This window comes from Miscanthus floridulus, chromosome 5 (assembly GCF_019320115.1).
Source record: "Miscanthus floridulus cultivar M001 chromosome 5, ASM1932011v1, whole genome shotgun sequence".
Classification (NCBI taxonomy): domain Eukaryota; kingdom Viridiplantae; phylum Streptophyta; class Magnoliopsida; order Poales; family Poaceae; genus Miscanthus; species Miscanthus floridulus.
The window spans coordinates 44,547,616-44,565,178 of NC_089584.1; the positions used below are offsets into that span (position 1 = coordinate 44,547,616).

General features: G+C 42.9%; 2 protein-coding genes and 1 pseudogene across 5 annotated transcripts; 2 read left to right on the forward strand and 1 right to left on the reverse strand.

The window, feature by feature from the left end:
* Positions 1-290: 290 nt before the first annotated feature.
* On the reverse strand, positions 291-7,481 carry LOC136449890 (folate synthesis bifunctional protein, mitochondrial-like). Of its 4 annotated transcripts, XM_066450122.1 has the most exons (5): positions 7,143-7,481; positions 6,227-6,371; positions 3,921-6,128; positions 1,187-1,520; positions 291-730 (listed from the first exon to the last, which is right to left on the reverse strand). In XM_066450122.1, the coding sequence occupies exons 2-3, from the start codon at positions 6,285-6,287 to the stop codon at positions 4,612-4,614; spliced, it is 1,578 nt and encodes a 525-aa protein (XP_066306219.1). In that variant the 5' UTR covers positions 6,288-6,371; positions 7,143-7,481; the 3' UTR covers positions 291-730; positions 1,187-1,520; positions 3,921-4,611. The 4 variants fall into 4 exon arrangements, with proteins under 4 accessions (XP_066306219.1, XP_066306220.1, XP_066306218.1 ...); XM_066450123.1 differs by having other exon boundaries at positions 291-1,409; XM_066450121.1 differs by having other exon boundaries at positions 291-1,520.
* Positions 1,513-3,240, forward strand: LOC136449891 (heavy metal-associated isoprenylated plant protein 5-like). The gene is made up of 3 exons (XM_066450126.1): positions 1,513-2,022; positions 2,110-2,194; positions 2,366-3,240. The coding sequence occupies exons 1-3, from the start codon at positions 2,005-2,007 to the stop codon at positions 3,028-3,030; spliced, it is 768 nt and encodes a 255-aa protein (XP_066306223.1). The 5' UTR covers positions 1,513-2,004; the 3' UTR covers positions 3,031-3,240.
* A 2,533-nt stretch (positions 7,482-10,014) lies between the features above and the next one.
* Positions 10,015-14,016, forward strand: LOC136449892 (uncharacterized; annotated as a pseudogene).
* The last annotated feature ends 3,547 nt before the right edge of the window (positions 14,017-17,563 follow it).

Genomic DNA, 17,563 nt, shown 5'->3' on the forward strand with positions numbered 1-17,563 from the left:
TCCTCCCGAAACCCTAACCTCGGCCGGTCGACTCTTCTTCTTCCTCTTCAGCGGGGCGCGGATGGGTCGCACGAGTGCATGAACGCGCGACCTATCGTCTGTTTGAGTTTGCATCATCAATATATTAGCGAAAATGCAACAAGTTCTTGAACCCTGTAGAAAGGCATAAGTCTTACTAACAACATAGCCATTAATTCTGACTTCTTGCAACTAATATTGGGAACTCCAAAGGTCAAATATAAGTAAGCAAACAATAGCATGAACTACACCCGAAAGCCATAGGAACACAATTTCATGCAACAAGCAGTCTGTGAATTTTCTGTTACGTCTAAAAGAGTAATAATGATCACCAAAAACCTTACAGATGACAAAAAAATGTGATGGAAATATTGAAAATATAGAAGGCTCAAAGTAGCACAACGAACAGTGATTCCGTGAATGGCCAGCCAGCCAACCGAACAGCCAGTACACTCTTTTGCCTTTGCGCTACGTACCAAACCGATAGAAAAGGCCCATTTCAATAGTAGAGCCCGGCCTCCGGTGACAAAAACTTAAGTATAGCCATGGCGTTGACACCAAAGATGAAATATTCTTCGCGACATGAAAAAGAAGGCACAAAAGTGACTGATGGTGAAGAGCTCAATCCAAGAATAAACACAGTCAGGCCTCATCTCCTGATAGCAGTGCATGCCGTCAGCATTCTCGGCAATAGTCGTTCATCTTTGCCGGCCTATCCGTATAAGAAACATGTGGCCAATAATTAAAGCAGCTTATCTCACGAGAAACAGAGCTTTTAGGCCTAAAAGCTTTGTTTCTTATAAAATGCGCAAGTCCTGGACCTTTTAAATTTAACTAAGTTTGACACAAAATTAGTATCACTAGATACAATTTAAACTGATAATAATACTATAAATCATGGTTTGGAGATTATTGCAATTTCCGAATTATCATTTATTTATTTTTAGTATTACTGGCTGATTGACTATCTGTCTTTGCTCTGATTATATAAAAACAACATCGCACTTGCCTTCAATAATCTAACAGATGTTGGCATCCAACTGGCAAAGAATCTACAAGAACTAGAGCACAGAAAACCACAAAATTTCCGTGTTGTGTAAATAGCAGATAAGAATATAGATAGATGAGATATAATCAAGGCTGCGCAAACATAAATACTTTCCTTTACCTGAGAGGGTTCACTAGGAGAGCTTCTCTTTTGACCAAAGGAGCCTCCATATCTATCATCTTTTCATCCTTCTATCTTCTCTCTGGCCGGCTAAGGGATATTCTCATCAGCACTCCAATCAGAGAATGCCAAAATTTTAACCAAAGCCGGCTCCAAAATGGAGAATAATGAAGAAAATGGAATCCTAAGTTGAGGATGGAAGAGCCAATCGCATACGAAGCATCTGTTGAGGCCGAGTGTTTGAGCTTGATTCCACTACAAATTGATGCTGCACTGCTGTAGTGCTATTCCAAAGTGCAAACATGAAGCGAGGAATGTAGCCAGAAGTCCAGAACTTTGGACAACAGGAAAATAAAAATACAACACAATAAGAGACATGCACAGAAAAAATACCAAACACTCTATACAGTGGTGGATGACAGATAAAAACCAAGGTGTGGCACAGTAGAATTGTCTGAGCCACTTGTAATTGTAAGCAACTCAGAAAGGTCACTTGCATAGTTGCATGTGACTGTGACTCCATGGAAAAGAAACGGAGCTCATGCCAAGATGGAGCCATCTAGCTAGGGGACTCTCTTTTCGCTTTCCAATGATATTCTTTGGGTGACCCACACAAATCGACCAGTAAATATTCCATCCCAAAACCACCCCCGGCGCCGCACAAGAAATGCGATATAAAATGCAACACATTGCATGGTCAGTGACTCCAAACTCCAACCTGCCCTGTGCTAAGGTCTTAACAAGAGTTCATTCCCTGCTAGCTCGAACTCTATGTAGCTTCAAGCCCGAAACCAGCTCTACTAGTCAGAGCTTCAATCATGACTACAGAACTGGAGGTTTGTGGAATATCCATAACTCAAGCTCTTGTTGCATTTTTGTTTTTTGCATGGCGGCTGTACTAATCTACTTGCGTAAACCTGCAGACACCACGAATAACGGAGCTCCATGTAAGGATGGACTGCAATGGCTGCGGGAACAAGATCAAGAAGACCCTGAGTGCCATTGATGGTCAAGCCAATTCTAACCTGAAACCTAACAGTTTCTTTTATTTGATTCCATCGACTCATCATTAAGATATCCAGCTCGACTGGTGACGAGCATGATATTGATATGATACTCTAACAAGAGCATTACATGACATCTTGCAAGTTAATAATGGAAGGGACCTGTGCTGTACAGGTGTTAGCGAAGTATATATAGATCAAGCTACCCACAAGATCACGGTGGTGGGGATGGCCGATCCTGAGAGCCTCGTCAAGGCCATCAGGAAGACCAAGAGGATCCCCACCATCTTCTCTCACACCGACTCCGGCGCCGCAGCAGCAGTCGAGGCTCAGCCGCCTCCCCCTGCCGATGGCAAAGCCGAAGGGGAGGCCCAGGCGGCTTCATCACCTCCCGCCGAACCACTAGCAGCCGACGCCGCTCCTCCAGCAGCAGCAGCAGCAGCAGAGGAGGCCGCACAAGCTGAGGCGCCCGCGCCGGAGAACAAGGAGGCAAAGCCGGCAGAAACCCCGGTGGCTAGGGATGCCACCGTGGTACGCACAGTACATGACTACCCGTATGGGTACGGCCATGGTAGCCACCGCATGCACAGTGAGCACTGGGTGAGGGCGAAGCACCCCATGGACATGCACGGCGTCAGGTACGAAGCATCACCTTACCATGCGAATGCGACGACGCACAGTTACGTAGCCGGGTATGGCAGCGGCTATGGTGGCTTTCCGGTTCAGGAAGGAAGGTACTACCTCCCTGCAGAGTACTACTCAGCAAGGGGAAAAGGAGATGACAGGCAGATCACTACCATCTTCAGCGATGAGAACCCAAATGCATGCAACATAGCGTGAGATGAGACCCATATGCTGCAATCTGCTCAAGGAATTAATTCGTTTCTGCAGAGACCTAGCATTGATGCCAAAGAAGGTTGCATAGCTAGTGCAGAGACAGATCATCATGTAGGCTTAATTTGGCCTATGTACGAATTAATGGTCACTGTGTAGTTGTAAGATTTAAATATTGGGTTTATGTGATGTAGTAATGGAAAGGGAACAATAAGATGCTTAACGTGTACATAGTGGGAGAATGAGATTATTTTCCTGGCAATCACCACTATTTTCACTATGCATGCCCTTCATGCTTCTCTATCATCTCAGAGAAGAATCTATAAAGCTGTGGTCCTGTGTGTATTACAAGGAAGTGGCACAGGTGTTCCCGTTCCGGTGTTTCCTGACCAAGTAACTTTTTGTCCTGTCTAACAACTAGTAGCATGACAGGCATAGGCATTTCACATCTGATTTGTATCACATAAAGTGCAGTAGAGCAGAACCATAAGCCTCATTGTATTATTGATTGAAAACATATAAGTCTACTTTTATGAGTAGCAAACACTGGTGCTATTCTAATGCATTTCGCTGTGCAGAATTCCAGAATGATGTAATCTTGATGTCATTTTCGTTTTTCTTTGGAGCATAAGAACGAGTTAATCTAGCATCCAGTACATGTCCTGAAGTAATGTACAGCTATAATAAGTTCAGTCAAGAAAGTAGAATTCTTTGATAAACTGATAGCACAACAAGTTACTCCCCCCGTTCCAAATTGTAAGACGTTAGTACTTAATTTCATTTCATCGTGAAGGAATATATCTAGTACTTTTTTTGAATGTAAAATATATCTAGTACTTTCAAAAGAAGGGATAAGGAAAATAAGAGGTGAGAAATGCTGCAGGGGAAGTACTGACCTGGGGAGGTCGTAACTGGAATATATGATAGAGAACAGGATAAGAGGCCGAGTGTTCACATCACATCACTGGGGAATATCCATATTGATGACAGTTTAGTCATCTGCACTTAAAGTTCTTGAAATTCCTTCAATGGATAAAGACAGCAAGATTGCTAAAAGTGAGAAATGCAAATAACAGCAGTTCAGAATGAAAATAAACCTACATGGGAGGTGCCTAAAAAATATTTAGCAACAAACAGTAGGTGTTATAAGTGGATGATAAACCCTCAGAGAAAAAGTTAAATCATAGAACAAATGTTGAAACTTTGAGTATCATATGGCATTTGTTATATATGAGGCTTCCTTATTGGGTACATCAAGGTACAAAAGATGAAGCTACAGGGAGAAGTAGGAAATCTGGTATAAGCCCAATTAATCAAATATGTCTGAACTAGAAAAGATACAAACAAACCAGACTATTAGAACTTGACAATTTCAAATCCTGAAGGATAAGTATCTGCAACTTCACTAGCAGCTTCTGTGACCTTATTCCTTGGTGACACAAGAAAAAACATTATCTCTGGTTCATTGCAGCAACGATACTTCACAAATGGTGTAATATGACAATCCCATTTAGCAGCAGAGTAACTATCCGACATCACCTTTTTCTTGTATAAAACTGGAGTTAGGTATCTGTTTGATCAGATAGTTCAGTTTTTGCAACTTCTTCCCTTACGCAATGCATCACAAACCTTTGCAGCATCTGCACCATATCCAGCATTATGGACCCTTACTATGTTAGCACCATTCAAAATCCCAGCTGTCACAGCTGCAACAGTAGCAACATCTCTCTCAACTGGATTAGCACGATTGCATATTTCACCCAAAAATCTTTTCCTTGAAGGCCCCAATAATATTGGCACATGTGAAGCACCTATACTCATTTTACCCATCTCCCTCCTAATGGATTCCAATCCCATAATTACTTCAAGGTTATGTCCAGATTTCTTGGAGAAGCCAATGCCAGGATCAAGAACTAGCCTCCACAATGGAATCCCAGATAACTCTGCTTCTCTCACCCGTGTGTATAGCTCCAAAGCAACTTCCTTGCAGACATTATCATAGTGTAAATTTTGTTCGCTTTGCATAGTTGACGGATCTCCCCTCATGTGCATTGCAACATATGGAACTCCCAGTTCAGCTGCAACTTTAAGAATTCTTGGATCAAGCTGTCCAGCGGATACATCGTTGATCATGTGAGCTCCTCTTTTCACAGCTTCATTGGCAACTTCTGCATAGAATGTATCCACTGAGAGTAACTTGCCCTCCATCTCAGGAATTTTTGTAATCTCATCTAGAACAGGAACCAACCTCTCAAGCTCCTCGTTTGGAGATAATCTCTTTGCAAAGGGCCTGGTAGATTGAGCACCAATATCAATGATAGCTGCACCTTCAGAGATTAATAACTTAGCCTGAGAAATGGCAGCTTCCACTTGTTGAAACTTACCTCCATCACTAAAGCTGTCTGGTGTCAAATTAAGGACCCCCATGACAAGGGTCCTCTCGCACCAATCCAACAAACAATCCCCAACAGGTAATACCCTTTTAATACTTTCTGTTCCAATTATAGATTCACCCCCAAGTTTATTCCATAATTCAAAAAAACCTCCACTGCACTTTGAGAGAGAGTGCCAACTTGTTTCAATACCGTCGTCGCCGGATGCACCTAGAAGGTCAACAAGAGGTGCTAAAACAAATGACCTCTCATGGATGCGCTCATGTGGCACAATTAGAGTCTCACTATGGATCTGGGAGTTGCCATAAAGAAGTATGTCTAGATCGATAGGTCTCGGGCCATACCTTATTCCACCAGTGCGGCCAATATCCTTCTCAATTTCCTTTAGCATTTTAAGAAGCTCATGTGGCCCGAGCCTAGTTGTGCCCCGAATGGCAGAATTAAGAAACCGCGGCTGATCAGTCACATAAGCAGGGGCAGTCTCATAGAGACAGGCATGCCTAGTGATGTTCACGCCTGAGCTTTTCATCAGCTGCAATGCCCTGTTGAATGTACTGACTCTATCACCCACATTACTTCCCATAGCAATCACAATCTCTTGGTCAACTGAACGGGCCTCAAGTGAGCATTGCGTAAACAAACGGGCCTTGAATGGAACAATATGTCTGGAAGCTCTGTTCAAGGATCTTGGAGGATGAGTAAGATCAGACACTGTCAAAAAAACAGGAAGGGATGAGTTAGACCATTAGAGGCTTAGCTGTTTTTTATTGCATGGTAGTGGATTTAAAAAGTGAAAGCTAGAACGGTACCAAAGTAGTTCTTAGCAACTGAATGCATCTTCCTAACTGACTCCTTAGCATGGAGGAGCATGGTTGAACATATGAGAAATAAGAAAGCAACCGCTTGATATCAATTGTAGTCAGAATCTTTCACACGAACTTTAATCCTTCACATCTGGGAACAGGCAAAACACAGACAAATGTGAGGTCTGAACAAGCCTAACCAAAGCTAATAATAGCGAGTAAGCTGATAAATGCATCGTGAACATAAAGTTGACAACCACACCAGTTTTAATTTTAAAAGAAAAGTAAATACATTTATGACAAAGAAAGGAAAGATATTGCATTGTGTACCACACTATCAAAGTTTGGTCACCAAAGTTCCATTCATGCACCCAAAAGAGACTGAAAGATAAAAGAATCTGCAGTAATGGAGACGTATAGCTTTAAAGTTTGATGTTGGAACAAGCAAGATGTTTTTTCTAATAATAACTGATGGCAGGAGAGCTGATGAGATATAACAGAAGAAATAAATGAACAAAAATACAGAAGTTCTCTAGCAAACCTCCCCGGCCAGTCCCCAGACAGGAAGGCACTAGAAGCTTATGCAAGAGAGCTTGTCAGCTCAAGTGTTTTGCTGCTTGAAAATGCTGGGAAAACATGAAATGCTCCACTGCCATGCCATTGTGGCTATCAGTCCAACGAGGCAACCCAAGTGCTCAAATAGCTCTCTCGTCAATCAGAAACCTCTTCCTAGAACAAGATTAGCTAATACCCATATTGCCAGACAGAGAAAAATTATTGTCACAGTGATCGAATACACATGCTCACTAGCGTTCAATATGAATTCCCGATTTAAATGTATCATGCGGAGCATTCTATATCTAATAGATTGAGGAACCAACTACGCTAGGATATACAAACAACAAGAACCGCGCTGTCTTACCCCGAAGATCTCCCGATGCTCGGACCTTCCTCGGCCTCTCAAGTCTCGACTGGCAGCAGCCGCTGCCCCTGCCTCTGATGGAAGCAGAGGCGGAGGCACGTACCGCGGCGCCGTCGGCGGAGCCCCCAAGCGTCCACTCGGACGTGCGGCGGCGATGGTTGGGTGGGAGGGCAAAGGCGGCGAGCTGCCGGCGGCGGCTGTGTCCACACCGGGCCGAGTGCGGAGGAGGCGTTGCTGTTCTGGGCCGAACCGCCCACCTTCTTCAAGTGGGGTGTGTAGTCGAGTGGCAAATGGGTCCTGATAGCGGGCCGCAAGTTTAGGCGCTCGCACTCCGCCGCGCCATGGCAAAGCAAGCAACGGATTCTAGGTATTTCCGGTTACCAGCTTGACACCGTTGATAAAAAGCTCCTGATCATGCCACATCAGCACACCAACCAAGACAGCCAAGGGTGGTTCTGCTCCCCCCACCTACTCCATCCATTCTTTTTACTTGACGTGCTTCAACAACATCTGAAACTGGAAACATCGAGATGCTTTAGCAAATGTCCATCGATATAGGACACCAAATGTTACATATCTATTTTTTTTCTCTTTTTTATAAAATTTAAGAGAAATAATTTCCCTTATTAATTAATATCATATATGTATTTGTCTTATGATGATCATAAAATTCATGACTTAAGTTAATGTTGGTAACCTATTAAGTCTATATATCAAACCAAAATGCAACCTTGAGGGGGTTTTCCTCCCATTACAAAGTTTAAAGATCCATAAAAATTTGCAATCCTAATCTCTAATCAAGTCCATAGGGAGTTATTTTGTCAACGTGCGGACGAAGTGGGCTTTCTGTGGATGATTATATTGTAGAGTTGCCGATGTTTTGTACCCCTGACAAGTAAAATTTTGGGTGCATACGAGACACATAAATTATACTGATTTTGGTGATCAAGCCTTATGTCCAGTGCAAGAAGAGTTTGTTGCTATGTCCAAGCACTCAGGGGTTAGGTGGATGTGTGCTACAAGAAATTGTGAGCGACCTACGTGTGTGAGTACATGTGGATTGCTCTATTATCTTCCTAGGTGAGGCTCCCCAATTGTTACTTATAGAGCCAAAAGGATGAGGTTTACAAGTGCAAGTTAATGGCGATGTCGTTACTCTTGATGTGGTCTCTTACTGGTTGCAGCTAGAGTCAAAGTGCACCGCATGGGTAGGGAAGCCCCTGACCGAGGATCCAAATAAAATACTTGCTACCAACCATAGGAGCAACGAAAGTCAAACGATAAGACAAAACTTGAGGCAGGCGGGCTACAGTGGGCTCACACCCGGCATGATAAATGGGACTGAAGCTGAAACAGTGTCATTTATGCCTAGCACCATTCCATCGCTAGTCCATCGAATCGAGCGTGGGTCACTTACTCACGCTCACCATCTAACCCTATGTGAACGACACCGCGATCACTATCACCTTAGATCTAATCACTTCAGTAATCGAGTCAGACCGTACGACGCAATGAGAAAGACGTCAGCACCACATGCTACTCTTCCTTAGAACCATATCCCCTTGGGTATACGAAGGGGATGGGGTACCCACTTGTAGCATGACACAAGATATCACAACACGCGCGCGCGGTACTACTCTTGTAACATACACCGAGTCTTTGCTAAAACTTTGAGCACTCAGGACACAAAGATCCAAGCACCACCCGACCAATGGATATAAGGCACCTTTCTTGAACCAGTATAAGCATTCATGTTCCATGTGCTATCCCATTAGATCCTTATGCATGATGATATTAAAAACTAGTAGCTGCCGATACAAAACATCGACATATAACATTCTAAAAATGTCTATTCGTATTTATATAATGATTTGAAACATTCGTTTTGCATTGCTTTAAGCGATCAAATTACCAATACCATACCATCAAATTGTTAGCGTGGCATGACGCGGTCACATATAATTTCGACCCATTGCTTGTTGCGGAATCAAACTTAGAGGGAGGTTGGGAAAGGGGTGCCTTCACTTCAGTCTCGTATACAAGGTGTTTGGAATTACTCCTTCCATAAAACCCAACTCTGCTCCCAAATATCTCAAGCTAAATCACTCCTGCTCTAGAAGAAAGGTGAATTTAGAGTGGAGGCAACCTCCAACTTCTATAAAACAACACACAACATAATGACAAATATTTGGTCCACTAGAAATATATATTTAGTAACTGCTTTCTATGATTATTGACCATATAACATGGCTTATTTTTACTCCGATACCCATCACGCAAGATCATTTTCAAGTAATTTTCTTTTTCAAACATGGTATGGACACAGACAATCTGATACACGAACATTCACTTGAGTTTGCTGTCGAATAAATTCTTGTTTACTATCTTCTTAATATAAGAGCCTACGAGTGATTGAGGGGCTGTTTGGTTGCACCTTCTAAATTTTAGTCGTTGTCCCATCGAATGTTTAGACACATGCATAGAGTATTAAATATAGACTAATTACAAAACTAATTACATAGTTTGCGACTAATTCGCGAGACGAATCTTTTAAGCCTAATTAGTCTATGATTTGACAATGGTTGCTACAGTAAACATATGCTAATGACAGATTAATTAGGCTTAAAAAATTCGTCTCGTGGGGTACTGACGGATTATGTAATTTATTTTTTTTATTAGTATCCGAATATCCCATACAACATCCTCCCGATATACCTCCTAAATTTTAATCGCGGGATCAAACACCGCTCCATATAAAACAAAAACTTAGCAGTCGTTCATATACAACGGCGAAAGCAATGTTTTATTGATCTAATCAGTGGAGCATACAAAGCGGATCCCACGTAAGCAAAAGCTGCTGAAAAATATTCATCCAAAAACAAAGCATATCCGAATCTAGCGTAGACGCTAGCAATGGAGTATTGGATGGAGTTAGCCGTACCCCAGTCAGAGTGATTAGGACAACCAAAATCGATCTAATTGGTTAGCCTTTAACTGGGAAAGCTCAACAAATCGGCTCATGGTTGCAGACGCGGCGAAGCAACCCAAACAAACCCAACCGCGTCGGGGCGGGGAAGGAAGAAACCGGAGCGAGCGAGATATTTGCATTTCAGTCCCTGCGAAGAGAAAACCGTCGTGTCCTGAAGAGGGCCCCTCGCCGCGCCGCTCGCGTCGGGATCCCGCCGCCGCCCTCGTCGTCGGGCGACCATGGAGACGGCGACGATGGCGACGGCGGTGGGCGGCGCCATGCTGCTCTACTTCGTGCTGAGCCGGCGGCTGGCGGGCGAGGACGTCTCCGTCGGCGGCGGCGGAGGGGGAGGGGGAGGAGTCGGGTCCGGGAAGCGGCGGAGGGGGCGCGCAGCGGCGCGGCGCCCGGTGCAGCCGCCCGCGACGTGGATCGAGGCGGTGGGCACGCTCGCGGAAACGCTGCGGTTCACCTACTCGGAGACGCTCGGCAAGTGGCCCATCGGGGACCTCGCCTTCGGAATCAAGTACCTCATGCGGCGACAGGTGAGACCAGAGAACCGTTCCTCCTCGCTATTCAGCCATCGGGTTGCCTGCCGCTTGGATCCAAGTGAAATGGCTCTGTTTCGTTTCGAATTTTGGCTCTCAAGGCTTGCGTTTTGGATCTGAAATGCGAGTTCCTTTGCTCGAATTGTGTTTCCCGATAGCATTCTGCACTGCTGGTAGGAATGGATTTGGGCTACAAGCTTGTAGTGGTTGATACTAAGTATATAGATGCTCGCAAAGCCGGGTGAGTTCTTGTGCTGATAGCCTTTCACTGCCGCGAAAAAATGCTACTACGAAGGTATCAAGCTGGTGGGTTTTGTGGTGGAGCTAGTGCTAATTCTAGTGTTATGCAGTTGCACCTGCAAAGTTGAGGTTGCATTACTTTGCATTGCTGGTAAATTTTAGTTTACAGATACTTCGGTGGACAGAGTTATACCTTTTCAATCTTCAAGTTGTGCTTATTGTGAGTAAACATGCCTCTGAAGATGAAGTTTATATCTGATTAGCATACTTAATCGTGAGAGAACTGTTAATATGGATCTCTATGAGATAAGATGGTTGTGATTGAACTGATTATGGCTTAACTTTTCAACCGAGGGATTCAGAGCTAAGTACTACCTTAAGTTATTAAAGGATACCAAAACTTATGTGCTGTTCCTTTTCTCATGTTGGGTGACGAATCCTGATTCTTGAGTAACCTAATGTTCACTGTAACCTGGTGTTACTTGTCAGGGCAATTTACATGTTGCCAGTGTATATGCTGGAAGCGAGTGCATTGAACTGAAAGGACCTGAAATCATGGAAGAGCTGATTGTTCTACGGCGGTTGATTGACCTGTGCTTCCTTTTCTCTAAGAAACCATTTCCAGTGTTCCGGGAATTAGCTGGATTTTCACAGGAGGATGTTCTTATTGAGGAACCAAAGGCGGGGGTGAGTAGGTATTGATAGCTATTTAGTGTTCGCTCCATTTCTTAAGGCATGGTCTGTTGGTAGTGATAATATGAATCTAGTTGATTATGTTTTTTTTCTTTTTTGATTCCCAACATTGTCCTACTTTAACAGATTTTGAAGCCTGCTCATACAATTCTACGTGATGAGTGCACCAAATCCTTCCTTGTTTTGATTCGAGGGACTCATAGCATGAAAGATACTCTGACTGCTGCTACTGGGAGCTGTGGTGCCATTTCACCTCTCACTTTTGGATGAAGGCAGTGTGAGCAAATTAGTGTTAGGCTATGCGCACTGTGGGATGGTTGCAGCAGCCCGCTGGATTGCAAGAGGTGTAACACCATGCCTCCGTGAAGCAGTCAGACAATGCCCAGAGTACCAAATCAAGGTGCATATTCATTTTATGGTTCAAACTCAGCCATGCCTGATCTTGTTTGTATAAGTTTTGGTGTGGTGAAATTGCTGCATCATTTTGTCCCAATAATACCCCTTGTCATTTGAAGAGCTAATTTTGTTCTGTTAGATTGTTGGCCATTCATTGGGTGGTGGTACTGCTGCATTGCTAACCTACATCCTTAGAGAACACAAAGAGTTTTCTTCAACAACTTGTGTTGCATTCGCACCAGGTATGTCAACTGTTATCATGTCGAGTGTCCATAATATATTGGGTTAGGATCTAATAACAGCTGATTTTTTTGTTGTCAGCTTCTTGCATGACATGGGAATTAGCAGAATCAGGCAAGCATTTTGTGACTACAATTGTCAATGGAGCTGATCTGGTTCCCACTGTATCGACTGCATCTATTGATGATCTCCGTTCTGAGGTAGCTTCATTTCTCCACGCAGATTTGTTGCTTTAAATAATGTTTCATCTCTGGGGAGAAATGGGATTCTTATTTGCACTTGATTTGAGTGCACCTTATACACCAGTAAATATGACACTATGGTTGGTTTCATTGAAAATTTAGTAGCAAGAAATTTCACTCTCTTCCTCAATCCTTATCTCTTATCCATCATCCAGGTAACAGCTTCATCATGGTTAAATGATTTGAGGGATCAAATACAACAGACGCGTTTCCTAAATGTCGTTTACCGGTCAGCCACTGCTTTAGGAACTCGCCTGCAGTCTTTTTCTGGTGCGAGAGAGAGGGTTGCAGGTGCTGGAGCATTTCTACGTCCCGTTTCAAACAAAACCCAGGTACATATGTGACCAGGAGCTTGCAAGCTGTATAGTTTAGATAAATTAAGGTTGCCTTTCAATATTACACATGATATTTTATTGGTAGCAATGGTGCCCTATACCTAAAAGTTTTCTTTTGTTAGATTAAGCGTTCTCTACTTTATGACCTTATTTTGGACATGGTTGTTTCATAAACTAAATAAAGTCTTGATGCTGAATGATAGTATTCAAATATTCAGTGCATGAAAGACGTGCACAGCATGATAGCTTATATTCCAATGCAGGTTGTGATGAAACAAGCACAGAATGTTGCACAGGCTGTTGCTAGAAGTCGGTCTGCATTTTCCTCTTGGTCATGCATGGGTGCACGTCGTCGAGGTGTAGGTGTAGTTACTGCAAGTTCTAAGGATGATATGAGAGCAGAAACCCATGTAACAGCGACAGTTGAGTCAAAGTCCTTTGTTGTAGAACAATGTGGCACCAAGACCATAGAAGAATTGCAGTATACTGCAACCAGTGTTTCTGTTCATGATGCAGCAGACGAAGAAGAGGCGCTTTTGAGTGAGCATGAAACCTCTCGGGAGAATGCCGAAGAAGAAATAACAGAGGGTGAGTTGTGGTATGAGTTTGAGAAGGACTTGGATCGACAGGCTGAAGTGGAGGCACGAACTCGAGAGGAAGAGGCAGCTGCAGCCAAGGAAATAATGGAAGAGGAAAATGCTGTGCTAAAAGGTGTAGAGGACAGGCAGTCCTTCACATCAGATAGCTTGGAGAGGCAGCAATTCTACCCACCTGGTAGAATCATGCACATGGTTGCAATGCCTCCCACAGATGCTGACCCAGATGATCCAGTTGCTGCTGACGAGTGCTCTGTTGGAATATATGAGACCCCTAGAGATCTTTACAGCAAGATTCGACTCTCAAATACCATGATCAATGATCACTACATGCCAATGTACAAGAAAATGATGGAAATATTGATTGAGAAGTTCGCCAAGGATGAGGACAGCTATTGTACAGGTTCTACTGTAGAATAGCATGAAGGCATGAATGACCTATATACATCATATAACTGTACAATACTCCGTGTTAGCTGTTATTAGCCTCTCTGACATTGCAATATACAAGAGGTGATGTCCTCCTGACCCGTGAAAAAGGATTTTAGTTAGGGTCATGTGGTGTGATGTGTAAATGTATAAGAAACCAGAATCAGCAATTTAATACCTTTTTCAGTCATATTTGCTTGTACTTTGCAAACATGTGATACTTGGATCTTGAAATTCAAGGCATTTAAAATTCAGGTGCTTTGAAGGAAGAGCGTTTTGACATTGTTTATATAGACCAATGGCCACAGGGAACTAAAAAGATTTGCAATGGCGCACTGGTGCTTGCTAAGCTTGTCATACTATATTGTCTTATTTGACATGACAAGAAATTTCTTAAGCACTGTTTGATTATTGCAGTTCGTCTGCATCTGTGTTATGCTGTATAACGTGGGCATTTTAGTATATGTATTCCTCCATTTTAAATTATTCTAACTTTCTTAGAGTCAAAACATCTCAAGTTTGAATAAAATTATAGAAAAAAAAACTATAAATATTAATCGCATCAAATAGATATACTACCAAAATATTATCAATAAAGAATTTAATGATACTTAGTATGATAATTTTTATTTTATTATATAAATTTGGTCGATGCTAAGAAATTTGGTATGATTTGTAATTTGGGGATGGAGGTGCTAGTTGGAAGACTATGGCCCCGTTCGTTTGTCTTAAATTTGACTTGTTCGGCTTGTTTTTTCAGCCGGAACAGTATTTTTCTCTCACAGCAATTCAGTCGGAATAGTGTTTTTCAGCCAAAATTCAGACCAGGGGGCCTATGCGTAAATAGGTGTTCAGGGTCAATTTAATAAAGTCTGTTCAAGATGATTGTGAGGTGATACACCGAGAGCATGTACTTTACAGCTTAATATATTTTTGTGCACATATATAAAAAATAAAGGAAAAACTAAACAAAAAAATAGCTCAACCTACCTACTATCATCATTACTTTAACATAATATAAAATGAATAATTTCCTAGCAAAGAAAGCTGTGTCGAATGATGGCTAACAGCTAATCGGTAAAATAAAATTCTCCTTTGAGAGCTAAACTTCTCCTTTGACAAAGCTATGTTCAGCTGTGGTGTAGGCCCCGTTTCCCAGAGGGTAGCAGGGCCTTCCAAAAATAGGCGCGCGAGGCCCACCCTAAAGTAGGGGCGGGACATCGCTCGCACCTTTGGCAAAGTGTTCTGTCGGGTGTCGGCACGGCACGTCAGTCTCTATACGATCATCAACGGGCCGCCTTTCACCCCCTGACAGGGTCGGGTAAGGTTTCCGCCACCCTCTCGCGCCGCTCTTATAGCGCCCACGCAACGGCCACGTCTCCTCGACTCGCGGTGTGGTACTAAAAACGACATCCAACGCGCGAACGCCTCCGACCGACGCTCCTCTTCCGTTGGCTGGCTGGGCAGCCCGAGTGAAACGAGCCCAGCGAACGATCTTTGTTTGGCCCAATAGCACACGATCGACCTGGAGTCACATTCCTTATTCCGTAAAGGCCGGCATTTATATAATTTACTAGATTGATGGCGGTGCGTTGCACGTGGGTTACGAATTTTTGTCTAGGTATATGACGGCGCACGTGGCGTGCGGATTAGTCGAACATATTAAGAAATCTATAAATATAATTATATAAAAAATATAAAGCTGGTTTCATAATCTTTGTCGCATATATCATGTAGATCTAGTTTATAGAAAATATAAAGCTCATTTCATTTTTCTAATACTTACGCGTGATTTATTATTATGCATTTTACAATTTGATTTGATTATTTTCTGAAGAAAGCTAGTAAACAATTATGCATTGGGAATCCTAAACTATTTTGAAATCTATTGGAGCCTTTTTATTTTTTCTCTTTTTGTTGTTGTTCGTGGCGGGCCCTCGGCTGCGGGCGCCGTCGCGATGGCCTTCCTGGCCATCTCCGTTCGAGTTCCACGGCGGGAACCTAGCCTACTCCAAATTCTGGCACGTCGGTAACGGCAACAGCTAGGGCCGAAGACGGCAGTAGTAGCATGGCACCGGCATGGTCCTACTGCCGAGCCGACTCAGGATGCTGCTGCTGTACACGTCGGCTTTCGTCGACTCGCTCGCGTCCTTCGCTATCGTGCACTGCCAATGTTCGGCAAAGGGACCAGTGCCATGGACAGGCCGCGCGGCTGTGGCCGTGGCGCTGTTGTTGGCCCACGTCAAGGGCGGGCGCGACCTGTGGCTTGACGTCCTATGGTCTTGTGAGATCTGACGTCATTGGCCGGTGCGTCCTAGTTGCAGACTTCACCATAAGGTTGTGCACGGATGTCTGGCACATGATCCTTGATGAGGACAATGTTAAAGTATGTGCTCCCACACTTGAGGATCCGATCGGTGTGTTTCCATAATTGACGTGTCATGGCCCACCTGTAGAGTCCGATAGAAAATCATATGTTGCATATGCGGGATTGACTGGGGCAGATGATTCTGTTTTATTTTTTCATTGCAAAGGAAAAAAATATACAATAATAATTCAAATTCAAGTCCAGGCAACTATATGCTTCAGCTATAAGAAGCTGGAGGCCAGTTGCAAGAAATGGATGCCGTATCTTAGACTTAAAAATCTTCTAAATCGTCTTTGATTGGTGACGGGCTCTGGCTTTCTGGTCGAGCTATCAAGAAATTAGATTCTAGTTGAACTATCCAGAAATTAGATTTTAAATTGTAGAACATATTAAATGCATGCATTTTTTTATCTTTTTATTTAATTTTTTTATGTCGGTTGAAAGGATTAGTTGAGTGGTCTAGGCGCCGTACTCCCTTCGCGTGCTGCTGGCGCATGCCCTCTGGCCTCCGGGGCTAGTCCATCCTGACTTGCTGTGACTGAATGAGTTCGTGTCGGATTTCTACGTGCTGTGTGCTGGTTGGCGGGGTGATCAGACCATACTGTTAGGTATTTTTTAGGTGCATATATATAGTACATATAAAATACATAAGAAAATAGTGCTCTGTTTTTTTTTTCGATTACACAGTACAACTCCGTATATTTTTCTAAGAAATTTGATCAATGCTAAAGAAGCTTACTTAAGATAAATCCCATGTAAACTAAATGTGGATCAGCGGAAGTATATTCTAATGGCTTTAATTGATTGATAAGCTATTGGCTTTCTAATTGCTTTGCAATTGATAACAACGGATACTAACGCTAACACACCCTCCGTTCCAAATTACATGTCACCAAAAATATTTCTTGTCGTAAGTCAAAATTTTGAACTTTAACTAAGCTTTTAGCAAAAATATGTTAGTGAACTCAACGAAAGAAAGGCGGGCTTGGTGCAAGTGGTAGTCTTACCCCCTGTGACCGGTAAAGTCTCCTCGCATTGCACAGACGAGAATAAGGCTTGCCACTAACACCCTTCCCCAGACCTGCATAGAGCAGAAGCTCTCTGCACTGGGTACACCCTTTAGTGAATTTAACGAAACTAGTCTTATGATGAAGAAATTCGTGTATTTTTCTATAAATTTAGTTGCATTTAGAGGAGTTTAACTTAAAACAAATCTGAGCAATCTATAATTTGTAACAAAAGGAGTACTAATAATTCATCTCAGCGTGTACATTTATTTGCCTATACAACGGTGATTAGATGAAGTACGATACCAAATATGCCATCGCAGAAACTGACAAAGTACATACATCCACAATAATAAACAGAG

What these genes read in the sequence shown, in the direction of transcription:
- LOC136449890 (XM_066450123.1), bottom strand. Translation starts at nt 6,287, where the DNA reads ATGCTCCTCCATGCTAAGGAGTCAGTTAGGAAGATGCATTCAGTTGCT. An exon ending in AGTTGCTAAGAACTACTTTG is followed by an intron (nt 6,129 to 6,226) that starts GTACCGTTCTAG and finishes TTTTTTTGACAG; the next exon opens with TGTCTGATCTTACTCATCCT.
- LOC136449891 (XM_066450126.1), top strand. An exon ending in GACCCTGAGTGCCATTGATG is followed by an intron (nt 2,195 to 2,365) that starts GTCAAGCCAATT and finishes TGTGCTGTACAG; the next exon opens with GTGTTAGCGAAGTATATATA.